General features: G+C 42.4%; 1 protein-coding gene across 6 annotated transcripts in view; it reads right to left on the bottom strand.

Moving 5' to 3' along the window:
- The window catches only part of TNIK (TRAF2 and NCK interacting kinase), a 302,103-nt gene that overhangs the window by 118,951 nt on the left and 164,467 nt on the right, over nt 1-18,685 (bottom strand). For all 6 annotated transcript variants that reach the window (XM_074963574.1, XM_074963569.1, XM_074963575.1 and 3 more), the window contains exons 3-4: nt 15,917-15,973; nt 9,611-9,736 (exon numbers count right to left, since the gene is read on the bottom strand). In XM_074963574.1, the coding sequence (XP_074819675.1) occupies nt 9,611-9,736; nt 15,917-15,973 (183 nt within the window). The remainder of the gene's footprint in view (nt 1-9,610; nt 9,737-15,916; nt 15,974-18,685) is intronic.

Raw genomic sequence — 18,685 nt, 5'->3', positions numbered from 1 at the left:
TTAGACACAGTCCACTATGTCAATGTGGGCAGCCACAAACCATGATACCCATTGTTGAGGACTGCAAAATGACTTATCTTTCTGGAGGCCTTTGTGCCTTCAACACTGTTGATAAGAAAGTTGTGGCTTGGCTTGCCCGGATGGCATATGCCAAATAAATAAATAAATAGTCCCAGGCTCCCTGGCAATGATCCCCTCAGACTTTAATGCCTGCAGGCCACCTCAGAGAGTAAATCTCCTAACTGCCCTGCCCAACAAGGACCAAGCTGCATTGATATTAGCTCCACTTCCTGGCTTCCTCTCTATGTAGATAGGCTGCAGAAGGCCTCACAAAACACAATTGGTAGCGATTATGTGTGTGAGGGCTGAAGGCAAGGTGTGTTACTACAGCCTGAGTTGTCCAGGTGCGTGCTGTGGGTAGAGAGAGTTGACGGAACTGGCCAAAAGGTGGGGAGCAAGGTGGATAAAGCCCTGTGCTTGCTACTTTGCATATGGGGGGGTACAAAACCTATACTCAGCTCCAGGGCCGGCTCTACCTTTTTTGCCGCCCCAAGCAGCGAAGCAAAAAAAAAAAAGCGGCCACCAAAGAAGAAAAAATGAAGAAGCTGCCGCCGAGGAAGGAGCGCCGCCCCAAGAACAGCTGAAGTGCTGTCCCTTCTGATTTGCTGGTGCCTAGAGCCGGCCCTGCTCAGCTCTGTGCTTGGATACAGAATGGGACTGAGAGCAGGTCAGTGTGTCAGGACAGCCAATATAAACCTTTTAGGGACCATTACACTTTCATAGCTCCTTTATAAAGGCCCCCTTCTTTACTGTCGTAAACATCATTACTCTTTATGCGACAACCACAATTATTAACACCTGGAGCCAAGAGCAGGGCATTAAAAATTCCATCTCCTTCACCTGGTAATTCAGCAGAAAAGCTGCTGCTTGTTTCTGAAAATGAGAAACCAATTGATTTTGTATTAAGCATCGATTAAAATATTCAGTAGAAAGGAACGTTCCCATTCAGCGTGCTGAACTGAATAGATAAAAGTGGGTTTTAATTGACTCTACTAGCAGCCCAGCTAGAACAGGTTGCAAATTAAAGAGCGCTGCCTACAGTTCTCAGACTCTGCTCCTTTTAAAGCTTCGGCACCACAACTACGACGACACGTCTGTCTGGTTGCTTTAGCCCGTGGGCACAGAAACGCATGCCACTGACACACCAGTCTCCTTCCTTCGAAGGCAGTGGCCGACAATATAAACACCCTTGCAGACTTTCATAAATAAACAATTTGCCAGGCTACATTCTGTTAGCACCTTCTAACAGCGCGAGGCCAGACAAGTAATTCATGCCACTTAGGAAGCCTGAAAATAGGTATCGTCAGGACTAAGCAGGAATTCAAAGAGTGGAAGAGAAATGAGTGGACACAGTCACAGGATTGAGAGTTATAGTACATACATAGCTCCTGCAGAAATAGCTTTGAACAAAACTGGAAATTAAATAGCTTAGGCTTACTTAGTCACAAAGCAGCAGAAAGTCTTGCTTATGACACACGATCTATCCTCTCAGCCAGACTCCATTAACCAGTCCTGTTCAATGCCAATCTCCTTATAACTGCCTCTTTCCAAACACTCCTTTTGTATTTTGCTCTCAGGTCATGTGGATTATCGCTTAAAGTGGGCCTTGAAGGAACTGACCAGAATTAAAGGTCAGCTTAAATCTTTTTCTGCAAAGCTCAAACTTCTAAATATTTAATTTGAGTTGGTTAAGGTTTCAGCTGTGCAGAGACATTCTCTAATGAGTCCACTCAACAGAATGATAGAGCCCAGCATGGATACAAAATCTGTATCCACAATCGATCTGCAATCCACAAACATGGTTTGCAGAACGAGACCAGTTCTGCTTTTAGGTACACATATGTGCAAACGCCCCCCCCCCCCACCCAGAAGAGTGGATGAGTTTGCATGCATGTAAATGACAGCAGGATTTGGATCATCACTATGGGCCAAATTCTACTCTCAGGAACACCAGTGTAAATCTAAACTGCAGTGGGAGTTCCCCTGGATTTACACCAATAGTGCCAAGAGTAAAACTGGCCCTTATAGATTTTAAATGCTGAAAAATATAAGAAAAAATTAAATGGTTCCAGGTCTCATTGTTACATTTTAAAATCTTTCCTTTTTTATTTTTTGCAGGATTCCCCTGACGCATACACCTCTGTACCTGGAGCATCTGCTCACTGACAGCCTGGCTGCAGTTGGAGTTATCCGGATTTAGGATCATTCTTGGGAGAACCACCCCTCAGCTGATCTGTCTGTAAGTGACATTATATCTTAGGAAAGGCTGACTGAGTGCACTCCCTCCCAGCTGTGGCAGAGGGCTGCATGGCAGGGCATAGAAGCAGGGACTCTGAGGTACTTGCCAAGGGTAGGTATTCTGAAGGCTGCATGTTTTTATTTCCCCCTCTTCTCCCCCCCCTTATAAATCAACCTTCCCACTCATTTTTAGGGTTGCCATGGAAGCAATCCATCTCCCACCAGAAAGGCAAGTACCTCTCCCCACTGGGGAATGGCTACATTACCACTGCTCTGCCCTCAGCTGTCACCAGCCTGAAGCTTACTCTGCATGCAGTGTAAATCCAATTCTAGAAGCCACAGCAAAATCCTATACAATTGTACATGGATGGCAGATCTTTTTGGTTAATCACTTCAATACACTGCAGATGACAAGGACAGATGACAATCATCCAGCAAAGCAACACCCATATTAACACACAGCATACAGCTACGGGGTAACATATTGAACTTAAGAAGAAACCCTACAGCTTCTGATAACATTTCCAGAAACAGCTCTGGAACATCAACATGCTCAGGAAGGACTTCTCTGTGTTGATCACTTTTGCAATCAAGTACAAGTTTCTTTATGACCCCCTGCATAATTCTATCCCTCTCTAAAAATCCATCACTTACATCCCCTCCCCATGCCCAGCACTCTGACGCTGATGCCAACCTCAACGTCTTAGTGGTCTGCCTCTCTCAAATGACCCCATGCTTTCTTGAACAGTGATGCACAATACATGGAATGCTCCCTCTTTGAGCTGGTATAAAAGGCCACTACCCTCTATTCGTTTAATCTTTCTTGATGCCTATCATGACACCTACCAGCAACTTGTTCACTGTCCTCTCTACTCTATTTACTTTATTTATCTGATGAGTGAACTACTCATTTATGTGGGGATAGGAAGTCCAGTGATCAGAGGCAGGTCATAAGGAGACTGGAATTAAGGCTGGGAATTGATGTTTGGGGTCAAATAGGTGATAGGATGGAGGGATGATGTGGGGGCGGAGTTGAATTCAATGGGTTTAACTTTATAAAAAGTTCACTAGCAAACTTTCTGCCTACCATCACACTGATCGCTTTGCTTGTGGCTCCAATGCTCATCCTCTGTCTTCTTAGACTGCACGTTCTTCTGTATAGGGAATGTGTCTCTCTGTGTGGAGCTTCCTTGTTCACAAGGTGTGTGCATGCTGCCCCTCCCTGCCCAGGGCTGTGCTAAATGGTAGGTCACTGTGGAGTAGGAGGTGTTGCGATAACTGGGCCTACAGTTTTCCCCTAATTGTGAGCTCAGGTATGAACAGTGTCTGAAGGTTCAAAAAAAGTCACAATAACCTATAACAACAAATATTGATGGGAAAAGGTGCAATAAAGAGACAGATTGAATGAGTCCAAACAAAAAGACCTACTGCCATGAATCAAGGACCGTGTTAAGATCATGCCTGATAAGCAAAACAGTGTGGGGCTGGAAATCAATGAATCAAAATTAGGGTGTGGGAAATTAGATCTAATTGGTGGACAAAATAATGAGAGGAAGGGTCATTCTGCCCATCACTCCCTTTTCGGCTCCTTAAAAGAAGAGAAAAAAAATCAGTGGAGGAGAAAAGCTGACTACTGTGACACTGACTGACTGAATGATGAGAGAAGGAGAAGAAGTGAGCTTCACCATCATGGCTGCCATACCCATCATCTCCTGGGACTCCTAATCCTGAGAAATGTCCTGATCAGACCAGGTCTGAAAAAGGGACCCCAAAGACATTTCCATCTCCACCATCTCCAGCTAAATCCTGAACAACACCTAGGATGTGAGACTTGGTCTCCCCTCTCCCACAACCATCCTTTTCCTTTCCTGCCTTATTTCTTCTCTTTCCTATTTCTCTCCCTTTCCCTTCTGTCTCTTAAGAGTCTGGCTTAGCCAGCCAAGACTGCATATTTTGCAACACGCTGAAAGCCTGTGACCAGAAATAAGCAGCCAGAAGCAATGCCCTAAACAGCCAGACGCTGGCACATGTTTGCCAGGTCTCAAAGCAGCTGATAAGATCGTGTATTGTGCCTGTGGTGGGTTGCTGCTGTTTTTTTTAAAGCAGTGAGGTTGCAAGTTAAATTCAACACCAGAAACAGAAGCTGCATTTTTTAAATCTTTGCGGTTCTTTTCTTTCCCCTTTTGCATGTGTGCCTATCTTGTTTTGTCTTCTAGGAATTGGGATTGGACTTTAACAGCAGCAGCAACACTGACAGCTTTAGCCCATCTCAACTAACTTCTCTTTTTCCCAAAAGGGAAGTTATTACCATCTTTACTACCATCTAGGACAGAGGTGGGCAAACTACGGCCCGCGGGCCACATCCGGCCCGCAGGACTGTCCCGCCCGGCCCTGAGCTCCCGGCTGGGGGGGGGGGGACTGTCAAGGGGCGGGGGAGTTGGATAGGGGACGGGGGAGTTGGATAGGGGGCAGGAGTCCCGGGAGGGGGCAGCCAGGGGACAAGGAGCAGGGTGGGTTGGACGGGTTGGATGTTCTGGGGGGGACAGTCAGGGGGCGGGAAGTGGGAGAGGGTGGATGGACGGGGCAGGCTGTTTGGGGAGGCATAGCCTTACCTACCTGGCCCTTCATACCGTTTCCCAACCCCGATGTGACCATCGGGCCAAAAAGTTTGCCCACCCCTGATCTAGGAGATAGTCAGACAGGGGGGTTTTCCTTCTAAAGACTCCCCACAGCTAAAGGATAAAGGAAAAAAGGGATGTTGTTAAAATGAAAGCCTTAGTAAGTTACCCTACAAATGGTTTAACTGTTTTCCTTCTTTTCTATAGATCTTTAATAAAGGGTTAACGGATGTTTAATGGTGTTTGCCAGGGCACAAAGCACATCTGTATATCATTCTGTATATCAACCCCTGAACCTCATTTAACACTGTTTAATGTTGGACAATTTCAGGGTGATGTTAATACCTTTAACTCTTTCGGCCCATATATTCCATTAAATTAATGCAACAGGGGCCATTGTCTCACCCCCTCCACCCCCGCTGAAGGAAGATTTGCATCCACAGGGGGATGTGTAAGGGAGCAGTCCATGCACTACCCTGAGCAGACTGATCGTATGCAATTACCAGGGCATACAAGCAGGAGGGAAGCTTTCTTGTGCCTTCTTCTCTGTGCACCCACAAGGACCAGGCACAGTCTGGCACTAATAAAGGAAGGCATTAGCTGAAAAAATGCATCAACACACAAAGACAGCTGGGGAAATCAGAGCTGCATTTTTATGTTTCGATGGTTCGGTTTAGCTCTATTTCCCAAAAAACATTCCTCAGTATTGAGTGACCTTATGACCTAGTCCACCTGTTAGCTGAGCTCTGCTACTTTATGCCCATTGCTATAGCCGATCTACCTGGATAAGACAAACTAATAGTAATACTGGGGGCAAAGATTCTCTAAGATTTGCAGTGAATTTTGTCTCAGATAGTCTCCTCTAGCTACATGCATAGGACCTCCATGGACAGAAGATCAGCATGAGCAGAGAGAAAATCGAAGATATCCATCACGCACATCTAAAAGCAACATTTTGACCAAAACATGGTTAAATCAATTTTCAGTGTCTTTTACACTTAGAGCCACACAGTTAAAGGCTTGAAGGAACCATCAGATCACCGAGTCTGACCTCCTGTATATCACAGGCCACCAACACCACCTAGCAGCTGCACATTAAACCCAGCAACCAAAATCAAACCAAAGTATTACAGCCCACAAGAGACTAAACACAGACCAAGAATAGGAGGGACCTAGGTGCACCAATGCCAGAGGTGCCTGCAATACACTCAGATAACCCCGGCCAGTGACTGCACTCCATGCTGCAGAAGAAGGTGAAAAAAACCCCCAAGGTCACTGCCATCTCCAGTGTCAAATATTTTACCTTGCTCTTCCCTTTCCTAGTATACAAGTGGTTTTTATTTCCCTTTTACAAATATGTCAGATTTGTGATACTGCATCAGTAGTGTCAGGAGACACAGCAGAGTATGCTGTGTGCAGTTTCCTAGTTGCAGGAAAATTAGTCGGTGTAGTAGCTCATTATTTCTTTGCTGGTTGCTGTTATTGAATGGAGAACAGTAGAACTGAAAGACCTCTTCACCAGTATGATACCGCGCAGGAATGACAATATGTTGTCAGACGCTTGTCTTGTTTCCGAGAGATCTTAATCTCTATTGAAAAAGCTCCCTTTTTCGATTTCCATATCAGCCCTCTCAGTGTCGATAAAGAGAATTACTTGGGCATTATCAGAAACAGTTTTATTTCAATAAAGAGCTGGTGAAAAATAAACAAGCCTTTATCTCCGGAGCAACCACTGATGAAATTGGAACGCATGAGAATTCTATCAGATAGCTCAAACAACAGTGATTTAATGTGGAGACAAAAGCATTGCTCTTCTGCCACTGTCAAAGGAGTTTCCCTCGAACACCTCTTATTCAGCTCCAGTACATGACATAGACTTTCTAAAACTCTATCCACTTAACCACTTTTAAATGTAAAGAGGATGGAAATTAGCATGGCTTTCATCAATAGCCTGCAAGCTTTAAATGGTTGTGATTAATCCCTTCTTCAAGTAAAGGTCCAGAATCTGGCCCAGCTCCTGAGGGGTTGATTCATAGATTTTTTTCTTTCTTTTTAAGGCCAGAAGGAACCATTAGATCATCTAGGCTGACCTCCTGTACAACACAGGTCATGGACGTGCACTCAGTTATTGAGCACAAAGGGATGCAAATGGAGGGGTGCGTATAAGAAGCTTTCTCCCTTGCACGCTTGTGGAGGGGGGTTACCAGAATCCTCTGGGGCAGTAGTTCTCAAACTGTGGGTTGGGACTGCTAAAATGGGGTCTCCAGGGCTGGCAATAGACTTGCTTGGCCCAGGGCTCAGGCCCAAGCCCAAGCCCAAGCCCCCGCGACCTGAGGCTGAAGGCGGGGCTTGGGCTCTGGCTCAGGCTTCAGTCCTCCTTCCTGGGGTCATGTAATAATTTTTGTTGTCAGAAGGGGACTGCAGTGCAATGAAGTTTGAGAACCGCGGCTCTGGGGGAATCACAATTCCTGCTTGCGCTTCCTTTGGTTCCAGTTATCCGAAGGAGGTGGAGATCATTTATTTGCCTGGTGGGGAGGGTTTGACAAAGGAGGTTATTCTATTTGTGGGAGATTCTATTCTGGCATTATTTATCTTTAGCAAGTTTGGGTTGCTGTGGAGGCCCTTGGATAGGAGCTTTAGAAATAAAACTGTCTGACCAGAAAAGAGTTAATCATCAGACAGAAACAGCAACAAGGTAAAAACAAATTCCAACATGTACAGCTGCAACAACATGCTCATGCACTGTCAACAGAGTGGGAGCCCAGAACCTCCATTAGCATTAGCACTGAAGCATAGACTGCTACCACTTGAGCTATAGGGCTAACTACAAAGCCAGCAGCAAGAGAAAGCTATTATCCCAGAGACAAGATGGACTGCTGGTGCAATGTGCTGATCAAAGGGAAGATCACGGGGAGCCTACCCAAGGTCTCCCTTCCTAACCTGTCAGGGTGGTTAAGCACTGGAATAAATTGCCTAGGGAGGTTGTGGAATCTCCATCATTGGAGATTTTTAAGAGCAGCTTAGACAAACACCTGTCAGGGATGGTCCAGATAATACTTCGTCCTGTCATGAGTGCAGAGGACTGGACTAGAAGACCTCTTGAGGTCCCTTCCAGTCCTACATTTCTATCTTGAGAGTTTAGGAGAGCTCCTGTGCCATGTGGTGCCCCAGAGGATGGGATGAGACACTAGGGCCATTGAGCATGGTCAGGAGACAGTAAGCCTGGCATGGCACTGCTGAGCTCTCCCCCCTACTCCAGCTGCTACAGCTGCTCTGGCAGCTCCCAGGTGTTCTCTGTACAGCATCTGATGTTGTGGTGGCAGCCTGAGCCTGATTTTTTAGAAGGCTTGTGTTTAGTTGTTTTGGCAAACTACCAACATTTCCCCAAGGAACACAAGCAACACAAAGGAAATGGTAATTTTAACAGCTTATAAGACTGCTAAACCTGAATGGAATATCATAGGACAAAGAAAAGGCACTTCTCTAGCCCAAGGGCTTTCTTCTTGTTGAACTGTATAGACCTGCCACAAACAGAGGATGTGCAAGAGGTTCTAAAAATAAATATATTAATAAATAAAAGAATAATAAATTGTAAGAACGTTTTATAATGAACAGCCTGAGCCAACCTAAATACAGAGATCACTGGCAGCGGTCCTTCAGTTCGGCTGTATTTTTTGTCACGGGTGCCACGGAAGTCATACATTCCTTGATTTTATTTTATTTTATTCCCATGACTTGTTGACATTTTGGCACATGCATATGACGATAAACAGCTGAACCAATTTATCTGGGAACCGTAGAAAACTGCCAGATAAAAGCCTGCGCTGGATGAAATGCTAAGTAAACCAATGCTCTGCAACAACTCTGTGGGATTCAAATGAGTATACCACCAACTCTGCACTGATCTGCAGTGGAATTGTGGATGCTCCACACCCTATACAAGTCATGCCTGAGAGCACCTCAAGTTGAGCACCCAAAAACTGGAGAATCCCAAATTAGGGAACACTTCAAAAATTGGGTCTGAATTCCTCCCTCCCCACAACATAATGAGAAAACCCTTGAGTGCAGGGCAGAGCTTACAAGAAGGTTGGCTCCAGTACGGCAACTATTATTTGTGTATCTGACCATGGTTATCACAGCACAAATCACAATTCTAGTTACTTGCACTACAAGGGTTATTTAGACTACAAAACAATACCTACATTGCTGTATTTAAACTAATTTCCCATTAGTTTTAGGTTTCAGAGTAGCAGCCGTGTTAGTCTGTATCTGCAAAAAGAAAAGGAGTACTTGTGGCACCTTAGAGACTAACATATTTATTTGAGCGTAAGCTTTCATGAGCTACAGATCACTTCATTGGATGCTCACAGGGATTCAACTATTTAGCTTTAGTATTCTACTGAAAAACTTTGGCCAAAAACTTCCTTTTCTCCAACGCATCACTAAATTCCACCTACGTGTTTATTTTTGATCGACTCCTGTATCAAAGGTATAATCCTGTCTCTGTGGCAAAACAGGGGTGTGTTCTCTCACATCACAGCCTGCAAGCGGGTGCAAGCAATATGAAGATATAGCATTTAAAAAAACAACAACAGTTCCTAGGGTGGAGGTTAGACTGCAACTGGAGGAAACTCAGTAGATCAAACCCCAATGCTTATAAAAGGAAGAAGAGGACATTTAAAAGCACTGCCTACCCAGAGTTGATCATCCATTCCAGGTGGGTTCTTTTTAATAAAAGCACCATAATATGTGGCTATATTTCGGTGATGAGAATATTTCTTTAGCATGTTAATTTCCTGTTTGATCTCCTCCTCTTCATCCTGGGATAAGAAAAAATAAAACTCAGTGACACCAAAGATCACATTTCACAGATTTTTTTATTGGCATGATTTCTCTTCATCTTTGTTGCAGTTAGTTAATTTAAGCAGGCCACATCTCTGCCCCCTCTCCACCTGCACTAATTTTGCTTATGCCCTTTATTTAGGCCTGTGCTTCACAATGTGGCACATATTCAATCCTAGTATAAATAGGTGTAATTCCAATTTAAGGCAATGGGACCCATGGCTGAGCCTTGGAAGGTTAAGTGTTATGACTACAGACTTTGAAAAAGGTAATTTTTAAGTGAATTTAGTGCTTGTGATAAGTACTGGTTAAGAGGCCTGAAGACTGAAGTCTTCTCTTTCTCCTTCTCCTCGGTAAACCACTTTGAGGGTAAAAAAGCAGTTCATTCTCCAAGCACATTCAGAACTTGGCCTCTCTTCTAAGCCCAGTTACCTGCTGTGATGAGGCGAACTGACCAGCTCATTTTACACAGGCTACAGAACAGTCATCACATGGTAAGAACATTAAATCACAGTGACATAGTCTGGAGTCAGACAGCCATAGGACATTAAAGGTTCCAGAGTCTATTGCCAGATTGTTGAGCCTCTTGGCCATCAGGATAGATTATACATCTTTATTGGCAGCTCAGTTGCTATTTACTTATTCATTTTACATTGTTTAGTCTTTCAGAATTCGCTGAAGATAACCATTTGGGCTCGAGGGTGTACCATACACGAGTCGCTCGGCAGCTCCATCACCTTCACTATAGTACTTTTCTATCCCCGTGGCCAGTGGTCCATTTGTATTATTCCAGAAAGCAAACCTTGGTACAGAAGTCACCCCATGGTCTTTAACCCTATCACAGTAGCCAAAAAGTATGTTTACAAAATATTAGAATTTATTCATGTGAAGGAAAGGTTATGCAAGCTGAGCTGGGAAGTTCAAAGGCCGAGCTGCAAAACTCTGAGGTCACCGTGCTGTGCTTAAGTATTGTCGGGCATGTCGGATTTGAGATTTAAATGTATGATTATCAAAAGCATGTACACTCAGTGACTGAGTTAGATAGGTACTAGGAAAATCTAGCCCATCCAGACAATTTCAGGACATTCTCATGAGGACAAATTCAGTCCTGGTGGAATTCCTTTGACCACCGTGGAGTTGGGCTCACTTATTGGCAGGCTCAATTTGGCCTGCAAAACATCAAGAGTGGAACTAGTCTTCTGGGAGAAGAATTATGAGGACACACATTTTTGGGTTCTATTTCTTTTGCTTGTTTGCTTTGTTTACACTGGACTTGATCTGAGGAACCCTAATTTTATTTTATGTTGATTCTAGGATTCTAGTATGTTGAAATCTGAAGTGTCTCCAGAGCAGGAAAGAGCAGTTAACACCTGGTTGATTAGCTTTATTCTAAAGAGCCCTGAATAAATGTTACCTCCTTCCTCCTCTATTACCACCCCATCTGTTTTGTTCTGACTTCAGTTTTATAAACTAGCAAATCAAGAGACACCCTGGTGATCAGCTAATCTGCAAACATGAGCTCTTTCTAAACAACTGTATTTTCTGACCAGATGTCTCCCAACACATGGCGAGAAGCACTGATTTCTTTCTTTACTACAGAGAGTGACTAAATTATCATAGTCTTTAAGAAGGAATTCAGAGAAGAGCTGCAAAAATGATTAAGGGACTGGAGAAACTGACATGAGGAAAGATTTAAATGAGCTAATTAGGTATAACTTGGGTAAACAACAACCTATTTTATTGTCTGCAAGAATCTGAAGAGTGTAAACACCAAAGAGGGTTAGGAATTGGCATAAAGGGTTATAGATAAGGACATATCTATACGTACAGCACTGCAGCTGTACTGATGCAGCTGCACCGCGTGTGGTGAGGGACGCGTCTGATGAGAGAGAGCTCTCCAGTCGGCATAATTAAACCACCTCCATGAGTGGCAGAAGCTATGTCAGTGGGAGAAGCTCTCCCACCGACACAGTGCTGTGCACACTGGCACTTATGTCGGTGTAACTTGTATCACTTAGTGGGGTGGTTTATTCACACCTCTGAGCGACATCAGTTATACCAACATAATATGTAGTGTCGACATAGCCTTAGAGTTATTACAGGGTCACCTAAAAGCCATCTCTTCTCCTCTTGTTCTACTGTACTGCTAGAAACTTCTGCTTGGTTTTATTTGTCCAGCATAACAGTGGAATCTGCTGGCAACTTAACAAGTGCACAGACTGTTACCCGGGTTTTTAGAACCCCCAACAGGGGCAACTTAACTATTTTACTCCAGGCATTGTAAGGAATAAATTAACAGGAACATAGCACTTCTGTTTGATAAGATTTATGCAAGTAAGCGTGCTTTATTTAGAATTGCAATTTATTAGATTTAAGCACACACAAACATAAGCAATAGGTTTAGAACACCAGGTTTGCAGTGGCCAGTCTCTTACCCACCAGGGAGAAAGGGTGTCAGGAAAAACGGCTTTTAAGGACTGCTTTAAAGGACATTTCATTAGCTAATTTTTTATAACTAACGTTTACAAAACACATAGGTTACAATGACCCCTATTGTATTATTACTTTTTTAACTTTCACTATGAAAGGCATTTCGACTTAAGGTTTTTTAACCACCAAGGATTTTGGTTTTCATTGTTTACTTGTTTGTTTTTTCCTCCCATTCTGATTAGCAGAAACTGTAGCTAGTTTTAACCTTGCTTTTAAAAGCCTGTTTTAAAATTAACCCTTAACTGTATGGTGTTTTATTACTTTAGGGTGGCTGAATGCACATAATATGGTTGTAATTAACTTGATCACACCCTGCGGTATACACACCCCTCAAATCCAGGGCAACAAGACCAACAAAGGACGATCTAGGCCACTGTTTTTCCTCACAAGGAAATTAGATTCCAATATCAAATACACATTGGCTCCAGCCCACCTCTGCTCCTAAGCATCCCGTCCCAGCTAGAAAGATACCTGGCTGCAGTTTACACAAATGCTGTATGATACTTTAGGAGTTCAGAATGCTCTCAGCCTGGGGAGGGTGGCTGCTGGGAACAGCAGCTGAGAGGAATTAGATCCTTTCTATGAGGACATCATATTATCTTAAATGTATGACCATCCTAGTTGTCACTTTTGTGCTGGACACAAAACCTCAAAGATCAGAGTAGTACAGGCCAAAAAAGGGTTAGGCACACCCAAACCCTAAAAGCAGACATGAGCCAAAACATTCAGACATGGGTGCCTAAGGTTGGGCAGTGAACTAAAAGCAGCCTGGTTTCGAGAGGCTCACTGGCAGTGCTCACTGAAGTCAGTGGGACTTGTAGGCACCCTGGACCCCCTGAAAAATCATGGCACTTTTATTTAGTTGCTCTATTATTAGGGTCTTTTCATTGCAAAGAAGAGGCTAGACACTTGTAGAGGAAGCTGAAAGCAAGGAGCAGCCAGCGGTGTACGACCTGCCAACTTGCTGCACATTACCAGCAAGTGCTCCAGAAACCTTGAGTAAATCACAGACCACCGGTTTGGAAGCACTCCGCTAATGAAAGTGGAGAGAAAAAGGCTAGGACATTTGGATCCCAGGTTTTATTTTGGGTCCCTCTTCAGGTTAAAATTATTTTAAATAAAGAATTAAGCCGAAACACAAAGATCAAATGCTGACGATCAGTGTGGTGTGTCAGAGACTTTCAGTGACAGAGATAAACAAAAGTGTGAATTCGGAGGAAATCCCAAGGGGCGGGACATCAGCTAAACCCTTGATGGGGTTTATTTCTTTAAAAAAAAAAAAAAAAAAAAGGAATTACTATGCCAAGGTCTGGTGCTACTGTAGCTGCTCAATCCTAAAGTAAAAGCCTGATAAACCACAGACAATAACAGCAGTCTTGTTTCCATGCTTTTATCTCCATCAGTTTTATTACAATAATCTCTATGAAGTAGGTCACATTGTATGTGCAAGGGCCAGATCCTTAAAAATTAATCTCAGTCCATAATTCAGAGATCGTAACTACACACACTGATCAAATGCAGTAATTTGGGGGCAGCTTTCTGCAACCTTCTGTACCATACAATTAGGGGGAACGAAGTTAAGGACAACTAAGCACAGTGACCAGGAGCCTTAGCGATTCTCCGAAACAGGTTCACTTTCAACACTGAGTCAGTTATGGGAGTGATGGAGTAGCTGTTAGCTGATTTATCACACAGGGATTTTCCATTGTGAAGTGCAGATGATTTCTTTTGCATCAGCATCTTTCTTTCTACAGCTGATCAGCTGATACTTGCAATCTCTTGTCATTTGCATATTTCTCCTACTTGCTCTCTCAGGGCTGGGGTTGTTTGAGGGTTACTGAGGGTTACTGTTTGCTACTGTAGGAGTGGCAGGAGAAGCAAAAGAGAGGCCAGGCTGTGGTAGGTTTTCTGCTTTTTTGCAGATTTGTTTTTCAGAATTGCTTTTTGTACATTTTAAAAAACCCTTTGTTTTTAAGTAGGGGTAAGTGCAACACAAGACCTAAATCATTAAATAGCTGAACAGAGTATCCAATCAATGCCAAATATTTGGGTTGGGACCTTTAATGTTTTAGGTTTTCACACCCATCAATATAAGAAAAGCAGGAAGCGGAGGACTTGCCATCCTGGCCTTCCTAAAACAGAGTCAAAAGGAAAAGTGACAATTGCTGCTCATTTTTGTTGGCTATGCCCTGCCCACATTACAACTGAAATTGTAATAAAGTGGATTCAGATTTGAATCCCACAGATCCGAACCCACCCTCGGGTGGTGATTCAGATCCTAAGCCAGAAGGCTCCTGTTTTCAGATGTGGCCCAAGGGGGCAGGAATCTTGCAAGATCAGCGTGTCTTACTGGATTTTTTTTTTACTTTCTTCCAAAATCTGTAGCAAGCAGGTGATGAAATTTTGGGGTCACTGAATGCCACTCTGACCCAAATTTAGCCCTAGTTTGACCTCAAAAGGGAAATTTAGCGTTCAGGCTAAAATCTAATCCAGACCCAAACAAACCTCGTGGGCTCATCATTTACCCATTTTTGCCACAAAGTGGCCTGACTATCTTTGTTGAATCTCATCTGCCCATTTCCTGTACAATCAGATTTCTGGAGATTCTGAGGTGAACTATACTAGGGGTTATTTGTTTGCACCTCCTTCCCACCTCACTTACATTTATTTACTCTTTGTTTCCATACATCTTTTTTCTCTCTAAGGTAAAGCTAAACATGCTTGTGAGGCCTATTGACTACTTTTATCTCTATGTATCTACATAGTTTTGTACGTGTTGTATTCCTGAAAACTAATTTTAAAATGTTAATTAAAAAAAAATAAAGGTGGGAGGATCTGGATCCTATATTCTGAAATTTGTAATTTCATTTAAAAAACAAAACCTTGATCCCAAATCTGGCGTCGTTTATCCAGGCAGGAACTTTGCAAGACATGATTCCTTCTTGAATAAGGCTCTTTCTTACTAAGTAACATTCTCAAATGCATCTGTTTAGGCTTCCAAGAAGTACACGAATTACACTGCTTTTTCTTCTGTGGCCTTTTGGGAAATGGTTAGACAGTTCTTTCCTATTAATCTGGTTATTCATTTAATATCTGGAAAAAATTCATTTTCTCAATCTCATGTAAAGTTTATGTGATCACTGCAACACATTTTTCTCTATGACTATGAAACCGTGTTAATTAGATACATATAGGGTACATCTTCATTGCAGCCAGGAGTATGAGTGGTAGCAATGTAGTCCTACACATAATGTAGTTGGTTAGACGCACTGCAGGACTGGGGACCTTAATTTGGTAACTAGTCAACGACTTATGCATATGAGTAACTTTATGTACATGAATGGTATCATGGACTGCAATGGAACTACTCATATGAATAAAGTTTCTCACGAACATCAGTATTGGTAGGACTGGGGCCTTAGATTATGTTTACCGTTAGCACTAAACAGCTGTATAACAAAGCTTGTATTCAGGACCTGGCCCTGTTCCCACTGAAGTCCACATTAATTTTGCCATGGACTTCAGTGGGAGCAGGATTGGGCCCTAATACCCTTGCTTCTCCCAAACACAATCATTACAGGAGTCATCACATTGTTTCACATGTGACTTCCCTCCGACTCCTGTTAGTAATTTATGGATATAGAAATAGCCAAATTAGGATACATTACCCCGGTGACGTCCATAACCTTAATCGCAGCAAGCTGTCCTGTTTTAACATGACGACCCTATGAAAGAAGAAAAGAAATAGTTTAATTTTTATTGCATTATATTACATACTGGCACCAAGAAAATGATTACAATAGGCGACAATTCTGTAAAAGTTTACTCACACGAGAGTCCCACTGACATCAACAAGGCTACTCGTGTGAGTAAGGATTTTCAGGACTAGGCCTGGGATGAGTAACCTCATGTACAACACAAGTCTGACATGAAATTGTCACTGTATCATTGTTTCAACAACATTATTAAACAATCTTATAGCTTTGGCAGCATTCCCAACATCACTGATTTTTCTTGAGTATCCTTTGAGCATCCATTGTGTGAAACTTTCATTCCACCCACCATGTGTTTGATCAGTGAGTGAAGGATTCTTAGCGCTTGTTACATTTTCCCCACAAACAAGAGCTCTGCTAGCATCTCTCAGTCTACTACACTCCCCTTCACATTCCTGTACTGGGTCTCTCTCAAGCAAAGACAATCACCTTGCTGCAAACTATCCATTATGGATAAATGCCCACTAGAACACAGAGTGACACTAATGTCAATCCATTTCTGTCCCAAGCCAGGGTTTGAAGCCAGCCCTCAGGGTAGCATGGTAACACAATGAAACAGGTACCCTCTGACCATTCCCTTTTTATATAAATCAGAGACACTGACAACTGTTTAGTCAGGGCCTGATTCTGAGGAAGTGCTGGACATGTGGAACTCAAACCCCAAAAGAGAAGGTGATGTCATTTGGTGACTTTCTATCGACCTGAGTTTTGAACAGAGCTTAAAGCACATTTATTTTATCTATAACAACAAAACCAAACACCCAAAGAAAACCATTAAGGATGTAAAATAATTATTCTTTCGTTTTGAATTTTTCCCCTCTACTCTGAAGCAAAAGTTCAGTGTGTGACTGGACAGAGGAATGCCTAATATACCTCTGAGACTGCACTTTTATGCTAAATGAGGTCCTGGAGGCGGAACAAATTAGTAGAGTAGACGTACTTTGATGTGGACATATTACAAGACTGAAAACATGCTAATCAGTGTAGCAGTCAACTTCTGAGGAGTCGAGCCCCCATGAATGAACTAGGACAAAAATGAGTCTCATATATGTATATAAAATCACAGAAGAATGTCATAAAGACATTATAAATATAGATATAGATATATATAAAATCACAGAAGAATGTCCAACTACTCTAGGGTTTAAATACTTGGCCAAACCTTAGGGGGAATTTGCCAAGAAAACTTGGTGGGTAATGATAGATATTAACATCGTTACAAGGAACATTTTATTTAAATAAATCCCGGGAAGATAAAATCTAAAATTAGTTTTCAATTCCTTAGTTTAGCAATCTGAAGGAATTTTTATAAATTAATTTGCTATTTCACCGTGTTCTCGGTCACTCTTTGCACTTATTCAAGCTCGGAAAGTGAAAGCTGGCTGGCCACTTTCTTTTCCTCTCTACTAGGTTTCACTTTCTGGTTCTCACGTATTAGCCCCAAACTGTTGTGTTTTGATGCAGAATGTTGCAGGGGAAGCTTTAAATCCAAAAAAACCATTTTCACTGAAGTAAAATACATATCAATAATGAGTAATAATAAATACAATAAATGGGCTTCATGTGTGTAATACTGTCCAGGTCAATTGAGGAATTAGAAAGAGAAAGACGCAGAGACCCTTGGGTGTATAACTAGCAAAGGCATCAGATGCCCATGCCCACCCCCATAATAAAAATAACTAGACAGATAAATACATAGATAGAACTTTCCAATGGCTGACTCCACCTACTAGTACAAAGAGGAAAGCGAAAAAAGAAGAAGAAAGTTCAGCAGGCCTCACATGCAGATAGTACACTAGCTTCATCTTCTGACCCTCCACTTTACACATGGATTATGTGGCAAGGACTGTCACTCACAAATTGGATGTTTAGCCACTTGTGATGCTGCATTATGACATGTACCGTAGTAAATGAACTGCTTTATTGCTTACTTACACCGTCGTCTTTCGAGATGGATGATTGCCTCCGATTCTTAGATAACAGCTCAGGAATTCTCCTTGAGCTCAGGTAATACAGACTGGATTATAAACCTACCAAAGTTAATAGGAATCTTCCCACTGATTCAATAGGCTTTGGTTCATACCCATAATGCTGAAGATCGCATGTTTAATCTCCACTGAGAATTGTGTGTCTGAACATACAAGACAATGGTTTTATTTTACAAACATGTCATATTATGATTTTTTAAAACATCGTTTTAAATTATACCTGCATCTTTGGACTCTAATGAACTGACTGTGCCCTTTATGGAAAATGTTTAGCTAAATTAAAAGTTCTGACAATCATGTATACATATAAATGCACCCTTGTTATTTGATTCATTGCGATATGAATTGATATTAACCCTTTATTTTTTGGTAACTGATAAACTGACAAAGTTGTAAGAAGACGATTGTTGGACAGCACTTGAGTAGGTAATTTCTTGATGGAAAAATGAGTGTATGCACATGCGTTGGGGTGGGGGGGGGAGGGGAAGGGAGATGACAAAACAAAGAACCCAAACCGTTGACTGTGACTGTCTCTTAAAAATAGCAAACCACAAATAAAAGCTGTACAGTCAGAATGTGTCAGCAGATAACGTCACAATGGTTCAAAAACAACCCCCACTAGCAGTGAAGCAGAACAACTGACGTTTAAAAAGCAAGACTACGAAAAGGCTCATTT

Source organism: Natator depressus, chromosome 9 (genome assembly GCF_965152275.1).
Source record: "Natator depressus isolate rNatDep1 chromosome 9, rNatDep2.hap1, whole genome shotgun sequence".
In the NCBI taxonomy this organism is placed as follows: Eukaryota; Metazoa; Chordata; order Testudines; family Cheloniidae; genus Natator; species Natator depressus.
The sequence above is the reverse complement of the archived record's forward strand: the minus strand, read 5'-3'. Positions and strand labels throughout refer to the sequence as shown.